The following is a 14,280-nucleotide window of genomic DNA, read 5'->3' on the forward strand; positions in this document are numbered from 1 at the left end:
TGTGTGTTTGTGTGTATGTGTATGGCTGGCTGTTCAAGTCACAGCAGAAAAAGAAGGAAAATAAAGATGGCGCTCAGAGGAGGGCAGGGCAGTCTGGGAGCAGAAAGGATCGCTTGCCCTCACATGCAACAAACTGCAAACGAACGGAGAGAACGTCATTTGTGTTTCCCAGTGTTTCCGGGCCCGCACCATCACCAAGGCTCCCTCTAAGCTGTGGAGTCCTGTGAGCAAAAATTCTACTTTGTGAGCTACTGGCATTAAAGTTGTGAGCGAGCGATTTGGCTGCTGCATGAATTGGTTTGCTCTGGAGCCACATCCTTCCTGAGCTAAGACAAAAATCTGTGAGCCGGAGGCTAAAAAACTGTGAGCTAGCTCACACTAACTCAGCTTAGAGGGAACACTGATCACCCCGCCTCCCTAGTCTTGGGCTGGTCTCACTCATTAGTTCTCTCCTCACTCTTAAGCGGACTGTTGGGAAATCTTTCCACGTTTTAAAAATATCTGCTAATTATTTGTCCATCCCATTTTTATGTGGCGCTCCCACCGGCCTCCGGTCCAGGCGACTGGAGGTATCCCCCTGCTCGGTTTCGGCAATGCCGCAGCCTTAGGTGGGGGTGGAAAGCTCCGTCAAGTCTAGAGATGTGAAGGCCCGGAAAAACACCGGGAAAATTCGTGGAAAAACCGTTTTTCCCCCGAAGCCTTTTTTGTTTTTTTCCAAAAAACTGGAAAAATTGAAAAAAGAATAGAAGAAAAATTGATTATGGAACATTTTATTTTAATGTGATGAATGAAATATTTTAAGAGAAGGTGTTCAAATATTTTCCAAATCCTTTATAAAAGATATGTATGGTATCAGATTGATCTAATTTCTGTGCACTGAGGACAAGCAAGTCCTAGGTTACCAACTGAACTCTCCAATGCAAGAACAAGATGCATGTCTTCCTTTAGGAGGTGCTACTGTCACAAGAAAAGAAAAAGGTTTCAGTTTTGTTTTTGCACGTGGGTGGGTATTCTGTTTGTAATAATTGTTTGGATGCACTATATTTTTAATATGCCAGTTGTGATAATTTCATGCCAAGTAAAAATGTCCGTAGTCATATTTTATGTTCCTAAAGTAACAGAATGACTTTCAATCTGGAAAAGAAAAAAGAAGTGCTAATGTAGCATTTTTTTCAGTTTTTCCGAAAATTTCCGTCCCCCCCCCCAAAAAAAAACGGGGGGAAAAACGGGATTTTTTCCCGAGCTTCAAAATTTCCAGAAATGTTACATCTCTAGACAAGTCACAGCTGACTTATGGCAACCCCACGGGGTTTTCAAGGGAAGAGATGAACAGAGGCGGTTTGTGGTTGCCTGCCTCTGTGTAGCAACCCTGGGCTTCCTTGGGGGCCTCCCATCCAAGTACTATGCATCTCCAACAATCCCCCTTTCTGCTAGCCCAGTCCTGCTCCATACCCCCCTAGGTCATGGTGAGTCTTTCAAAAGCATTCCCGTGAGCCTTTGGGAAACGTGCAAAAATAAGATTTCTGGCATGGCTGTTTGTGGGGCAGGGCCTTTAATTAAGGGGGCGGGGCCCCAAATGCCCCACTATAGCGACGGGGCATTTCAGCTACTTGGTCTCCAGCTACTGACTAGGCCCCGATTTCCCAGCGAGGCCGAGATACCTTCTCCCCGAAGATCCGCTGGCAGATCCCGTTCTTGGCCAGCTTCTCCTTGACCTGCCGCGTCAGCTCCAAGGTGTCCACTTCCCTGTACATGTACATCTCGTACTGCTCCGGGGTCAAGGGCGGGACGGTGGGCTTGAGGGTCCGTGGCACGTAGGACGGGTAGTAAGCCAGGCGGGCGGCGCCCTGGGGCTCGGCCCCTTCCGCTTTGACCTCCAGCCCCCTGTGCGGCTCGTCCTCGGAGGTCGGGAGGTCTTCCTCGTTCGGGACGGTGTCGCCGGCTTCCCCTCGCTGCCACCCCCGCCCGTTGGCCATGCTGGAGTAGCTGGAGGAGGAGGAGAGGGAGGGCGACACCGAGGTGTACGGGCGGCTCAGCAGGCTCCTCTCCGACGCCCAGTGCTGGTCGAAATACGAGCCGGCGTCCCCGATTTCGGACTTGACCTTGCGGATGATGCTCTGCACAAAGGCGGCGGGGGAGAGCACCGTCAGGGGCCCCTGAGCCGCGCTGCCGCCGGCGTTGGGGCCCAGCATCCCCTCCTCCTGCTTGATGTAGGCCTGGACGATGTTCTGGCTGACGGCCGCCAGGGTGGAGCGCTCCGCGGGCGGCGTGGCCAGGGTCCGGCCGGCGCTGCCCGACTCGATCTCCAGCAGGGCTTGCTGCTGCGCCTGCATCTCCCGGCGGGCTTGCTCCAGAATGCTCTTGATGGCGTCTTCCGAGTTGCTCCCGCCGGTGCCGTTGGCCACTGCTTGGGGGGCCGAGGAGTTCTTGGAATCCCCTGTGGAAGGAGCAGCCAAAGACACGAGTGAGGGTGGGGAGCAGGTGGGGAGGGGCTGTGGCTCAGCGGAAGAGCCTCTGCTTGGCATGCAGAAGGTCGCCGGTTCAGTCCCCGGCATCTCCAGCTAAAAGGACCAGGCGGAAGGTGAGGTGAAAGGCCTCTGCCTGAGACTCTGGAGAGTCACGAAGTGGGGCTGTAGCTCAGTGGCAGAGCACCTGCTTGGCATGCAGAAGGTCCCGGGTTCAACCCCCGGCATCTCCAGCTAAAAGGACCAGGCGGAAGGTGAGGTGAAAGGCCTCTGCCTGAGACTCTGGAGAGTCACGAAGTGGGGCTGTAGCTCAGTGTCAGAGCACCTGCTTGCCATGCAGAAGGTCCCGGGTTCAACCCCCGGCATCTCCAGCTAAAAGGACCAGGCGGAAGGTGAGGTGAAAGGCCTCTGCCTGAGACTCTGGAGAGTCACGAAGTGGGGCTGTAGCTCAGTGGCAGAGCACCTGCTTGGCATGCAGAAGGTCCCGGGTTCAATCGCCGGCATCTCCAGTTAGAAAGGGCCAGGCGGAAGGTGAGGTGAAAGGCCTCTGCCTGAGACTCTGGAGAGTCACGAAGTGGGGCTGTAGCTCAGTGGCAGAGCACCTGCTTGGCATGCAGAAGGTCCCGGGTTCAATCGCCGGCATCTCCAGTTAGAAAGGGCCAGGCGGAAGGTGAGGTGAAAGACCTCAGCCTGAGACCCGGGAGAGTCGCTGCCGGTTTGAGTGGACAACACTGACCTTGATGGACTGAGGGTCTGAATCAGTATGAGGCAGCTTATAAGGGCCACTTCCAAGATCGTTTGGGGGAACAGATGGAAGAAGAAGAGGAGATTGGATTTATACCCCGCCCTTCACTACCCGAAGGATTCTCAGAGCGGCATACTATCTCCTTTCCCATCCTCTTCCCGCAACAGACACCGTGTGAGGTAGGTGGGGCTGAGAGAGCTCTGAGAGAACTGCCCTTGAGAACAGCTCTGAGAGAACTTGTGACTGACCCAGGGTCACACCAGCAGCTGCATGTGGAGGAGCGGGGAATCAAACCCGGTTCTCCCAGATTAGAGTCCGCGCTCCTAACCCACTACACTAAACTGGCAGGAGAGGGAGAAGCAGGATCTACGTTGAATAAAAATACATACAGGCATTCCAAACCATGAGCTCCCTGGGTGGGGGCTGACTCACAACTAGAGGGTTTCTATTGTGCTGCACAGTTCCTACGAAGCCAGAATGCGTGCCCAGCCCCACAATACACGGGGGACCCCATCAGAGGCAGTCAAATTCTTACATGGAAGACACCAGCAGAGGGCAGTACGCACCACACCAATTTGGACTCTGAGAAATCCTATGTGAGTTATCTCTCCTCTCTCGCAAAATTTCAGCCACCCCAAAGTGGTCGTTTTAAAAGGTTAAATCTGCCACACTTGAACATCAAGAATGCTGAAGTAAGGAAGCAACCTGCTTTAAGAGCTCATCTGTATACAACCGTAATAATAATAATAAGAAAAAGATTGGGTTTATATCCCGCCCTTCACTCCCCAAGGGAGTCTCAGAGCGGCTTAAAAACTCCTTTCCCTTCCTCTCCCAACAACAGACACCCTGCGAGGTAGGTGAGGCTGAGAGAGCTCTGATAGAAACTGCTCTTTTTCAAGAACAGCTCTTATCAGAACTACGGCTTGCCCAAGGTCATCCAGCAGATGCAAGTGGAGGAGCGGAGAATCAAACCCAGTTCTCCCAGATTAGAGTCTGCGCACTTAAACACTACACCAAACTGGCTCTCAGTGCCCTGTTGTTGTGCCTCCAGAGGAAGAAGAAGAGATTGGATTTATACCCCTCATCTGCAGCAGTCAAGCAACATGGGAGCGTCTGCCCAGCAATGCTCCCTCTAAGCTGTGGAGTCTTGTGAGCAAAAATTCTACTTTGTGAGCTATTGGCATGAAAGTTGTGAGCGAGCGATTTGGCTACTGAATAAATTAGTTTGCTCTGGAGCGGTCCCTTCCTGAGCTAAGGCAAAAATGTGTGAGCTGGAGGCTAAAAAACTGCGAGCTAGCTCACACTAACTCAGCTTAGAGGGAACACTGCTGCCCAGTGCTGCACTGCTGGGTCTCCAGTCCATCTGTTATGTATCGGGACTGAAACATTCCAGGACTGCTCTGCCAGGGACGGGTTGAGCTTGGAGGCCAAGAACAATAGCCCACCAGGAGTCTGGAAGTAACCAATCAAGAAGTGATGTTATGTAAACAGCCTATCGTTGGGAGTGGGGTGTGTTTGGGTGCGTCAACTGCATGCTATTTAAACAGGGCTGCCACCCTGGAGTTCAGCCTTGCTCTTGCTGAAGCCACTAATAAAGTAGACTTGGGGTCTGCTCCTCCATGGAACCCACTATTTAACACCGCCCAGGTGAGTCTTCCTCTGCACTCCCCTCCCAGCCCATGGGGCCTTTCAGTGAAGATACTCCAACTCTGAGCTTAGAAGCTGCTGTCCTTTATACAGTTTATATCTCTGGTACCTGGTATTATGACACACACGGCCCAGCCCGACAAAGTGACAAAACCAGTTGACCCTCCCTGGCCCGAGGGAGGCCAAGTTAGCCATTACCAGGGCTGGAGCTTTCTCAGTGGCGGCCCCTACCTGGTGGAATAAGTTCCCGGAGGAGTTCAGGGCCCTGCGGGACCTTTTGCAGTTCCGCAGGGCCTGCAAGACGGAGCTCTTCCGCCAGGCATTTAAGTAGGGGCCGCCGCTACTGCAGGCTCCCGCCACTGCAGGCTCCCACTGTAGGTCGTTACAACTGAACATGGCCCGTGGTTTTAACAACAAATGGTCTAAGACAGAAAACATCGCTGACCATCTGGGCAGTGGCAATTTATTCTTGTAATATACCATCTAGACTAATTTTAATCTGCCGTCCGCACTTTGTATTTATAATGTTTTATTGTATGGTGAATATTGTGTGTTTTAATGTATTTATGTATTTATGGAAGCTGCCCTGAGCCCGGTTGCGGGGAGGGCGGGGTATAAGTTTGATAAATAAATAAATAAATGTCAGATCCGGCCCTTGTAACAAATGAGTTCGACACCCCTGTTTTAGAAGGGGGGGGGGAGGCTTTATCCATCAGGGCTTCTAACGGTGCACATCGGAAGGCCTCCTTTTAAACAGATTCAGCCTGACGTGTTGCAGAGTTACTATTAGAGTTATATACAACCTCGCTCCCGGATATTCTGTGGCCCGCTCGGCCTCCGGCAGCAGCCATTTCGTGATTCCGCTCACCAGGGGTCATTTCGTAAGAAAAGAGGTGCAGGAGCTCATTAACATAACTCATTAGCATAGCTTATTTGCATATGCCACACCCCCTGACATCACCGGAAGTGGTTCAGAAGGCAACACCCACCGCTCAGGCTCCACTGGACTGTTTTGGATTGCTAGCTATTGGGGGGGGGGGGGAGAACATGCAGATCTGCCCTCACAGAGGAGGGAGAGCTTGTACCTGAATAAAACTTGGTCTTAAAGGTGCCACTGGACTGTTTTGGGCCGGGGGGGGGGGCTCTGCAGCTTACCTGGCTGCTTCTTGCTCTGGCTGAGGGCTGCTGGGAGCAGGGGGGGGGGCTTTACTGCCGGAGCTCCGCTCCTGTGCGCTTCTGCAGGAAATGACCCCTGCCGCCCACCACCTTCTGTCAGGAGTCTCCAGGTGCTCGCTGGCTCAGAATTTTACGTAAGCCGCCCTGAGCCGATTGTTATGTAAGCCGCCCTGAGCCGGCCTCGGCTGGGAGGGCGGGGTAGAAATGTGAAGAATGAATGAATGAATAAATAAATAAATAAATAAAAGGCTGGGGACCCCTGCCAGTGTTCCCTCTAAGCTGAGCTAGTGTGAGCCATCTCACAGGTTTTTTTAGCCTCCAGCTCACACAGTTCTGTCTGAGCCAGGGAGGATGGCTCCAGAGCAAACTAACTGATGCGGCAGCCAAACCGCTCGCTCACAACTTTAATGCCGGTCGCTCACAAGGGGGAATTTTTGCTCACGGGACTCCACAGCGTAGAGGGAGCAGAACAAGTGAGACAGAAGCCGCTGCATGAGGTTCACGCAGACCGCCCGGCCCCGTACCTTTCTGCGACTCAATCTCTTTCTTGGCTTGTTCCAGGATGTTCTTGATGGCGTCGTCGGAGCCCGTCTCCGGCGTCCTGATCCTCGGCGTGATGCTACCTGATCCCAGAAACACAAGAGCGAGGCTCACCGCTGCCCTCTGCTTTGAACCAGCTCAACTTGCACAACGTGAATGGAGTGAACAGAGAGTCTCAAATTTATTTTGAGATATTTATTGCTTTGCCACTGTTGGTCCTGTTACATAGAAGCCGCCTTTAGAGGTGCTGACTAGAGCTTAGGAGGCCTTGCCCAGGGTTGAAGAAACAGAATAGGACCAATTTCACACACGAGCTGCACCGCGGTCGCGCCTCCCTTTGCCCCGCTTCTATCGGCCAATTTCCCACTCGAAGCCGCGCCACCACATTCTGACCTGCGGCTTCGCCCGATTTCCCCTGCGGTTTCGTAATCCTGTTTTTTTAGGATCACGAAACCGCGGGGAAAATCGGGCGAAGCCGCGGGTCAAAATGGGGGGTTTGGGGAAGGAGACCCTATCTCCAGCTCCCAAGCCTTTAATAAAAGAAGAAGAAGAAAAGATTGGATTTATACCCCGCCCTGCACTACCCAAAGGAGTCTCAGAGCGGCTTACAAACTCCTTTCCCTTCCCCTCCCCATAACAGACACCCTGCGAGGGAGGTGGGGCTGAGAGAGCCCTGACAGAAACTGCTCTTTTTTCAAGAACAGCTCTGACAGAACGATGGCTGGCCGAAGGTCATCCAGCCAGGTGCAAGTGGAGGAGGAGTGTGGTATCAAACCCGGTTCTCCCAGCTTAGAGTCTGCGCACTTAACCACTACATCAAACTGGCTCTCCAAGGCGAAGGTGCTGGGAGGGTTCCATCTGTCCTTATTCCCTCAGTGCCAAAAGGAGACCACCAGCCGTAGCGGCCCGCCAACTTCCTACCTGGTCCACTCACCTCTCTGGCGCACCTGAATGGTCCTCAGAGCCAAGACGTTCTGCTCGTCGGAGAGAAACTGCTTCATCTTGATGAACGGCTCTTTGCCCTTGACGGTGAGCTTGCGCCACGGCTTCGGCCTGGCCAGGATCTCGCTGACGGAGCCTTGCGAGAGGCCGAGGACGTAGTGCCCGAAGACTCGCTGGCCGATGTTGTGCTTCAGGAGCTGCTCCTTCACTTGGAAAGCAATCTCGGCCGTATCCAGCTGCTCCTCGTCCGCCGAACCAGCCAAACTGCTGCCTTCGGACTGGTCGCCGGGCGGGCTCACCTCGCTGGCCGGGAGGGTTTGGCTGGGGTTGCCGGACAACACGGCCCCTTTGGCGGCGTAGAAAGGGGACGGGAAGGCCACCACCCCACTGTTCTCGCTCTTGTATGGGGGAGGCCCCATCTGTTTGGGGAGAAGGGAGTCCAATGGGATCCGTTCGGCGGTGCCCAGGCTAGGGAAGGGAGACAGCGAGAAGGTCCGTGGTACTTCCTGAGCCAGGGTGGGACCCAGCAGGGGCTGGATGAGGGTGGGGGAGGCGGAGTCTTCCCTGGGCGTGTGCGAGAGCTGCTGGGGGGAAGAGTAGGACTGGTCCGTGCCCACGGAGTCCTTCACCGACTCGTCCTCCGAGGGGTCCTCCTCTAGAGACCAGAGAGAGAAGGAGAGATACGCACCAACTATAGCTTTCCCGGAAAAGTTCTCATTATTATTATTCTGAGGACATTTGATGAAATCTAGACACCCAGAAGAAATCTGGACACCTAGAAAAAGCAATTATGCTTGGATTGGTTAGCGGCAAAAGGAAACCGGGCCGCCAAAGAACACGGTGGCTAGACACCATAACAGTCGACACCAGCCTGAGCATGGAACAGCTCAAAGAAACAGTACAAGGTCGGAAACCGTGGAGAGAGCTGGCCCGCCGAATCGCCAAGAGTAGGATAAGACTGAATGCCTAACAGCAGCAGCAGCAACAACAACAGCAGAAGAATGGGAGGGGGCTGTTTCTCTAGATGTTCAAGGCTTAAAAAAAATTAACGTAATATTTTCCAGCAGCAGTGGTACACCATTATGCTCCTACCCCAAAAAGGTTTATGTTTTCGACCGTGCAAGAATTGGCCACCCCCCTGGGTTCCCACACAAGCGGACAGTAACTCATACAGAGATGCCACAGACAGCCTAATCTGGGGGACAGTGAAGTCCGCCGTGTCCCTACATCGGTTGTGCTTGAAAGATCCAATCTGTTCTAACGCAGAGATCTGGCTGAATTCCTTATCCTCCCAGTGGAGGCCGACCAGAAAGAGGCAAGGACAGACTGGCTCATCATACAGAGAGACAGCAGAGGCAGCTTCTTCTGTAGAGGAGCGCTTTGGATTTGTAAGGGCCTTTAATGAGTCTGTTAGTTTGTTTCTTCTGGTTGAGTCAGGAGCTCAGAATGCTCATACAAGGACCAATGACTATGAGAAACTGCACATCTGTGCGTGGTTTAGACAAGGGCAATACTGGAGAAAAACTTTCATCACTCAAGGGAAAATCATGCATTTGCCCTTGGGTAACTGGCCGTCACGTATAACACTGCATGTTTCAGGCCTTCGACATATTTATTCACAGTCTTTATATGCCGCCTCTCCTGTCAAAGAAGTTCCAAAAACAAACAAACATACCCAACAAAACAGTGGCGATTCAAAAACAGTATAGTATAGAAAACAACATATCCACCAAAACAAAAGTTTTACAACAGCAGAAACAACCTGCAGGTACTGCTTGCTCTTCTCTAAGGCACAAAAGAACAGCAAAAAAATATTGGCCTTGCGCTTCTTCTGGAAGCAGGGAGGGTCTTTCTCTTGGGGCCACAACAGAAAAGGTCCTGCTCTTCTCCCAGCTACAGTTTAAACCTCTCTGGCTGGATGCCGTCATAAAATTTCATTCACCCTCCCAGCTGTGGAATCTTGTGAGCAAAAATTCTCTTTTGTGAGCGACTGGCATTAAAGTTGGGAGCGAGCGATTTGGCTACTGCATAAATTAGTTTGCTCTGGAGCCGTCCTTCCTGAGCTGAGAAAAAAATGTGTGAGATGGGAGGCACAAAAAACTGTGAGCTAGCTCACACTCAGCTTAGAGGGAACACTGTTGTCACTGAATTCTCCGTTGCCCGGGTAGGTATACATCTGCCTATAAGGAGAGACTGTTCGAACCCTTTGTTAGAGTCATCACAATTTGTGTTACGTTCTCAGGAGGGGGGCAGCTGTCTTTGTGAGGGGCAAACTCTCCCCCCTGCGAACACCAAAGGAAACTTTTTTTAAAAAACTGTTCAGAAAATTAGCTGTCTTCTCTGCCAGGAGCTATTTCATTTTTTTGTCTTTCTTTCCCCCTGTGTGCTTCCCCCAGCCGGTGAGTGTTGTACTGCAGACATTCATGGAAAACTGTTCTTTTGTATCTGACTTGCTCTGAGTTGTAATGTTTTGTGCCTGCAATTTTAGAACGCATATAGACGGTGGCATGAAATGATTCAAATCGATGCTGCACGCCTCAAAATCTCTTTCTTAAAGTTACCCATTTCTTTAAATGGTCATCCAGACCTTTTAAAAATCTTTCTGGAGTTTTGAGAGATATAAGACACTTTTTCTCCCCTTTTCTAATATGTAAATGCTGTATTTTTTTCTGTGTGTGTGTGTGTGATATAATAATAAAATTTTAAAATGCTTAAATTTTTAAAAAGAGACTTTTAAAAAACTCTGTTTTAATGCTCCCTGCCAAGGCTCCCTCTAAGCTGTGGAGTCTTGCGAGCAAAAATTCTACTTTGTGAGCTTCTGGCACGAAAGTCGCGAGTGAGCAATCTGGCTGCTGCATAAAGTAGCGTGCTCTGGAGCCCTCCTTCCTGAGCTAAGGCAAAAAGGTGTGAGCTGGAGGCTAAAAAACCACAAGCTAGCTCACACTGACTCAGCTTAGAGGGAACTAGGCTTACCAAGTACTTACCTTGAATTGGCGGGGGACACATACGTCTTGTCAGGAACATTCCCGCACGGAAAACAAACACGCTGCACCATGCCGTCGCCCAGACGTGACGCCAGCACGCTGGGCACGTAGCTGGGCGACGCTCTGGCAATGGAGCTGGAAACTCGATGGTACCATCGAGTTTCCAGCTCCATTGCCAGAGCGTCGCCCAGCTACGTGCCCAGCGTGCTGGCGTCACGTCTGGGCGACGGCATGGTGCAGCGGAGAGGTGTTCCACCGAGGGATGTTCCGGCCGTGAACCAGGGTCCCCCCGCTGATTCAAAGGTAGGTACTTGGTAAATAGGGTTGCCAGCCTCCAGGTGGGGCCTGGGGATCTCCCGCTTTTACAACTGATCCCCAGCCGACAGAGATTAGCTCCCCTGGAGAAAATTGATGCTTTGAAGGGTGGACTCTGTGGCATTGTATTATGTTGAGGCCTCTCTCCTCCCCAAACCACGCCCTCTCGTGGCTCCACCCCCAAAGTCTCCAGGTATTTTCCAACCCAGACTTGGCAACCCTATTGGTAACCCTAGAGGGAACACTGCTTGCTGCTCCAACATCATATCTCCAACCTACCAGTATTGTGCACGAGGTTTGGTTTTTCCAGCAGGAACTTCGGAGGTGAGTAGAAGGATTCTTTCCCCAGAAGCAAAGCATCGCCGGATTTTGATATGCTCTAAAGTAAGTTTAAAAAAAAAAGGAAAAGAAAGAAAGAGCAAGATTTGGCAAGCTTTCGTCAAAAAGGTCATGGGATTTCGCGAACGTTTTCTGAGCCAACCCTTCGCGCCGTGAGCACTTGCCTGCGAAAGGCCGCAGTTAGAGGAAGCCAGCTTCATCGCCTTCAGGATGCTGGGAGAGAGAGAGAGAGAGAGAGAGTGCTTTTCACTTTGGAGGAAGCCTTGCGCTCACGAAGAGAGACTTTTGGCAGCGTTCATTGGTGAAGTCTGGATAAATATTTTGGTACTTGGCAACCTGGTGCTTGGAAATATCTGTTGAACTCCCCGAGGAAGACACTGAAACAGGAGGATGTCTGGACCTCTGTTCAAAACAGACTTAAAGGAGCCCTCCCTCTTAAAACTTCTGTACAATGAAGGAGGACTGGCATTAATAAAGGGGTTGCGCAGTATCTTTTGTGATATATAGAAAGACGGTACTTAGGTGTTTGGATATATGATTCTTTCTATGTGTTAATGTTTACGTGATAATTAACGTACTGGTGTATAATCTATGAGAAATATAGAAAAAATAATATCAAAACAAAACAAAATTACTTGAGATACTTTGTGATTGTCTGTAGCACGGTATTTGCTGGGTTTTGGAAGAGAGAGGGCAACACACAAATATACACGCGACGCTGCCTCCTACTGAATTGGACCATCAGCCAGTCACCGTCAGGCTTGGTCTACTCAGATCGGCAGCGGCACTTGAAGGTATCGGGCGGACGTTTTTTGCATCACCTGCCACCTGATCCGTCCAGCTGGAGATGCCGGGGACTGAACCTGGGACCTTCGGCATGCCGAGCAGATACTCTGCCACTGAGCCACAGCACTCCCCTCCCAGCATTAGTGGTGGGGTGGAGAGGGGCTTTCACGTGGGTCTCAGCATGCATGGCTCACTAGGGTTGCCAGCCTCCAGGTGGGGCCTGGGGATCTCCCGCTTTTACAACTGATCCTCAGCCGACAGAGATCAGCTCCCCTGGAGAAAATGGCTGCTTGGAAGGGTGGACTGTATGGCATTGTACTATGCTGAGGCCCCTCCCCTCCCCAAACCCCGCCCTCTCCTGGCTCCACCCCCAAAGTCTCCAGGTATTTTCCAACCCAGACCTGGCAACCCTATGGCTCACTGCATGGCTAAGCTCGCCAGGCAGTACAACTGTGAAGCCTCAAAGGCCCCCCGTTCGAATTTTGCCTCTGCCAAGAGCTCAGTAGATGGCCTTAGGAAAGCCACTCCTTTTCTCCGTCTCAAAGCCTCAGCGTCCAGGCCTACCTTGCTGGGCAGTGGCAAGCCAGATTGTGATGATGTATTGCTACTGCTTCGGGTTTCTCTTCCTCTTCTGCGCACATTCTAGTGGTCGATTTGATATTACACCACTGTATAGGGCCACCATATTTTGAAAAGCAAAAAACAGGATGTATTTCCTGACTGACTACTTCAAACTAATGATCACTACAACCAATCTCCTTTTAAATACTCCTACTATTTAAGCTGTGATCACCGCTACTCAAAGAGGACAGACACACAAAAAAGGGGACGTGTCCTCTAAAAAGAGGACATCTGGTAGCTCTATCACTGTATGTCCAGCATATGGGAAATATGTCGAACAAACAGCGGTGCAATATCAAATTGACCACCAGAGGGAGCAAAACATGTGGAGAAAAGGAAAAAAACCCCAAAGGAATAGGGACGGAGCAGCCGCAAAAATGAAAATGTGAACGAGCCCAAGGTTAAGCACTCCCATGCTGCCGTTGAGAAGACAAGCTCTATTCGAGGTGACAGCTTCACTGGGGACTGCCTCTGCTTGTGACCAGTGTTCCCTCTAAGCTGAGTTAATGTGAGCTAGCCCACAGTTTTTTAGCTTCTGGCTCACACATTTCTGTCTCGGCTCAGGAAGGAGGGCTCCAGAACAAACTAATTCATGCAGGAGCCCAATCGCTCGCTCACAGCTTTAATGCCAGGAGCTCACAAAGTAGAATTTCTGCTCACAAGACTCCACAGCTTAGAGGGAGCATTTGTTGTGACCTCCATGGATGTGCAGCAGTTTCCTTAGATCCACCAGGCTGGGTGGATTCACTGTAGCTGTCTCCTAGTGACCCGGCAGAAAAAGGCACCATGGTCCAGCAGCACCGAAACTGAACATCTGGGCAATAACCCAGGACTGACTTCTCAGCAGGGCTATTTTGGGGCAGGAACGCACAGGAACGGAGTTCCGGCTGGCTTCAGAGTTGGCCACGCCCACTATAGCCAAAACCTCTGCGTGCGTGGCTACAGAGGGGAGGGCCTGGAGAGCGAACCCCCCCCAGCGACTCTGAGGTGGGTGGGCCAGGGGGGGCCCTGGAAGGATCAGGGAGGCATTTAAATGCCTCCCCGTGCCTTCCCTGGCCTGTCCAAGGGCCGGCTTGCCTGGGCTCCCTGCAGCCGCGGGGCACCCGGGCAAGCCAAGGGAAGGCACGGGGGTGTGGCCTAATAGGCTAATGAGCTGCACTGTCAGGGGTGTGACCTAATACGCTAATGGGTTTCTGCTGTTGGGTGTGGCCTATAATGCTAATGAGTTCCTGCTGGGCTTTTTCTACAAAAAAAGAAAAAAGCCCTGCTTCTCGGCGTCAAGGAGCCAATGACTGCTCCGGAGGTTACCCAGAAGCCCCCAAGCGTTGGAAAAAGCAGAACACGCAAAAGCCGCGGCAACGGGTGGGCGGGGCTACCTCAGTTCCGTCTTGATCTCCTCGTAATCCGACTGGGCTCTCAGTTTGTCTTCCAGTTTCTAGGAGGGTGGAAAGGAAGAACTGCATGAGAACAACTTATGCTGGATCAGGCCCAAGGGCTCCATCGAATCCAGCATGCTGTGCTGGTTCTCACAGTGGCCCACCCAATGCCCCCCAGGGTCGCCAGCCTCCAGGTGGGGCCTGGAGATCTCCCTCTTTTGCCACTGATCCCCCAGCTGAGAGAAATCAGCTCCCCTGGAGAAAATGGCTGCTTTGGAGGGCGGAGTCTAGGGCATTAGGACAGGCTGAGGCCCCTCCCCTCCCCAAACCCCGCCCTCTCCCGG

At 51.9% G+C, this 14,280-nt stretch overlaps 1 protein-coding gene and 1 non-coding gene across 2 annotated transcripts in view; one reads left to right on the top strand and one right to left on the bottom strand.

The window, feature by feature from the left end:
• CUX2 (cut-like homeobox 2) overlaps nt 1–14,280 on the bottom strand; it is a 110,144-nt gene that overhangs the window by 16,384 nt on the left and 79,480 nt on the right. The window contains exons 10-15 of the mRNA XM_015413250.1: nt 13,937–13,995; nt 11,318–11,366; nt 11,094–11,193; nt 7,508–8,170; nt 6,543–6,656; nt 1,662–2,437 (exon numbers count right to left, since the gene is read on the bottom strand). Coding sequence (XP_015268736.1) covers nt 1,662–2,437; nt 6,543–6,656; nt 7,508–8,170; nt 11,094–11,193; nt 11,318–11,366; nt 13,937–13,995 — 1,761 coding nt within the window. The remainder of the gene's footprint in view (nt 1–1,661; nt 2,438–6,542; nt 6,657–7,507; nt 8,171–11,093; nt 11,194–11,317; nt 11,367–13,936; nt 13,996–14,280) is intronic.
• On the top strand, nt 2,765–2,836 carry TRNAG-GCC. The gene has a single exon. It is a non-coding gene; the product is annotated as a tRNA-Gly (tRNA).

This window comes from Gekko japonicus, unplaced genomic scaffold (assembly GCF_001447785.1).
Source record: "Gekko japonicus isolate JY-2015 unplaced genomic scaffold, Gekko_japonicus_V1.1 scaffold10, whole genome shotgun sequence".
Lineage (NCBI taxonomy): Eukaryota > Metazoa > Chordata > Lepidosauria > Squamata > Gekkonidae > Gekko > Gekko japonicus.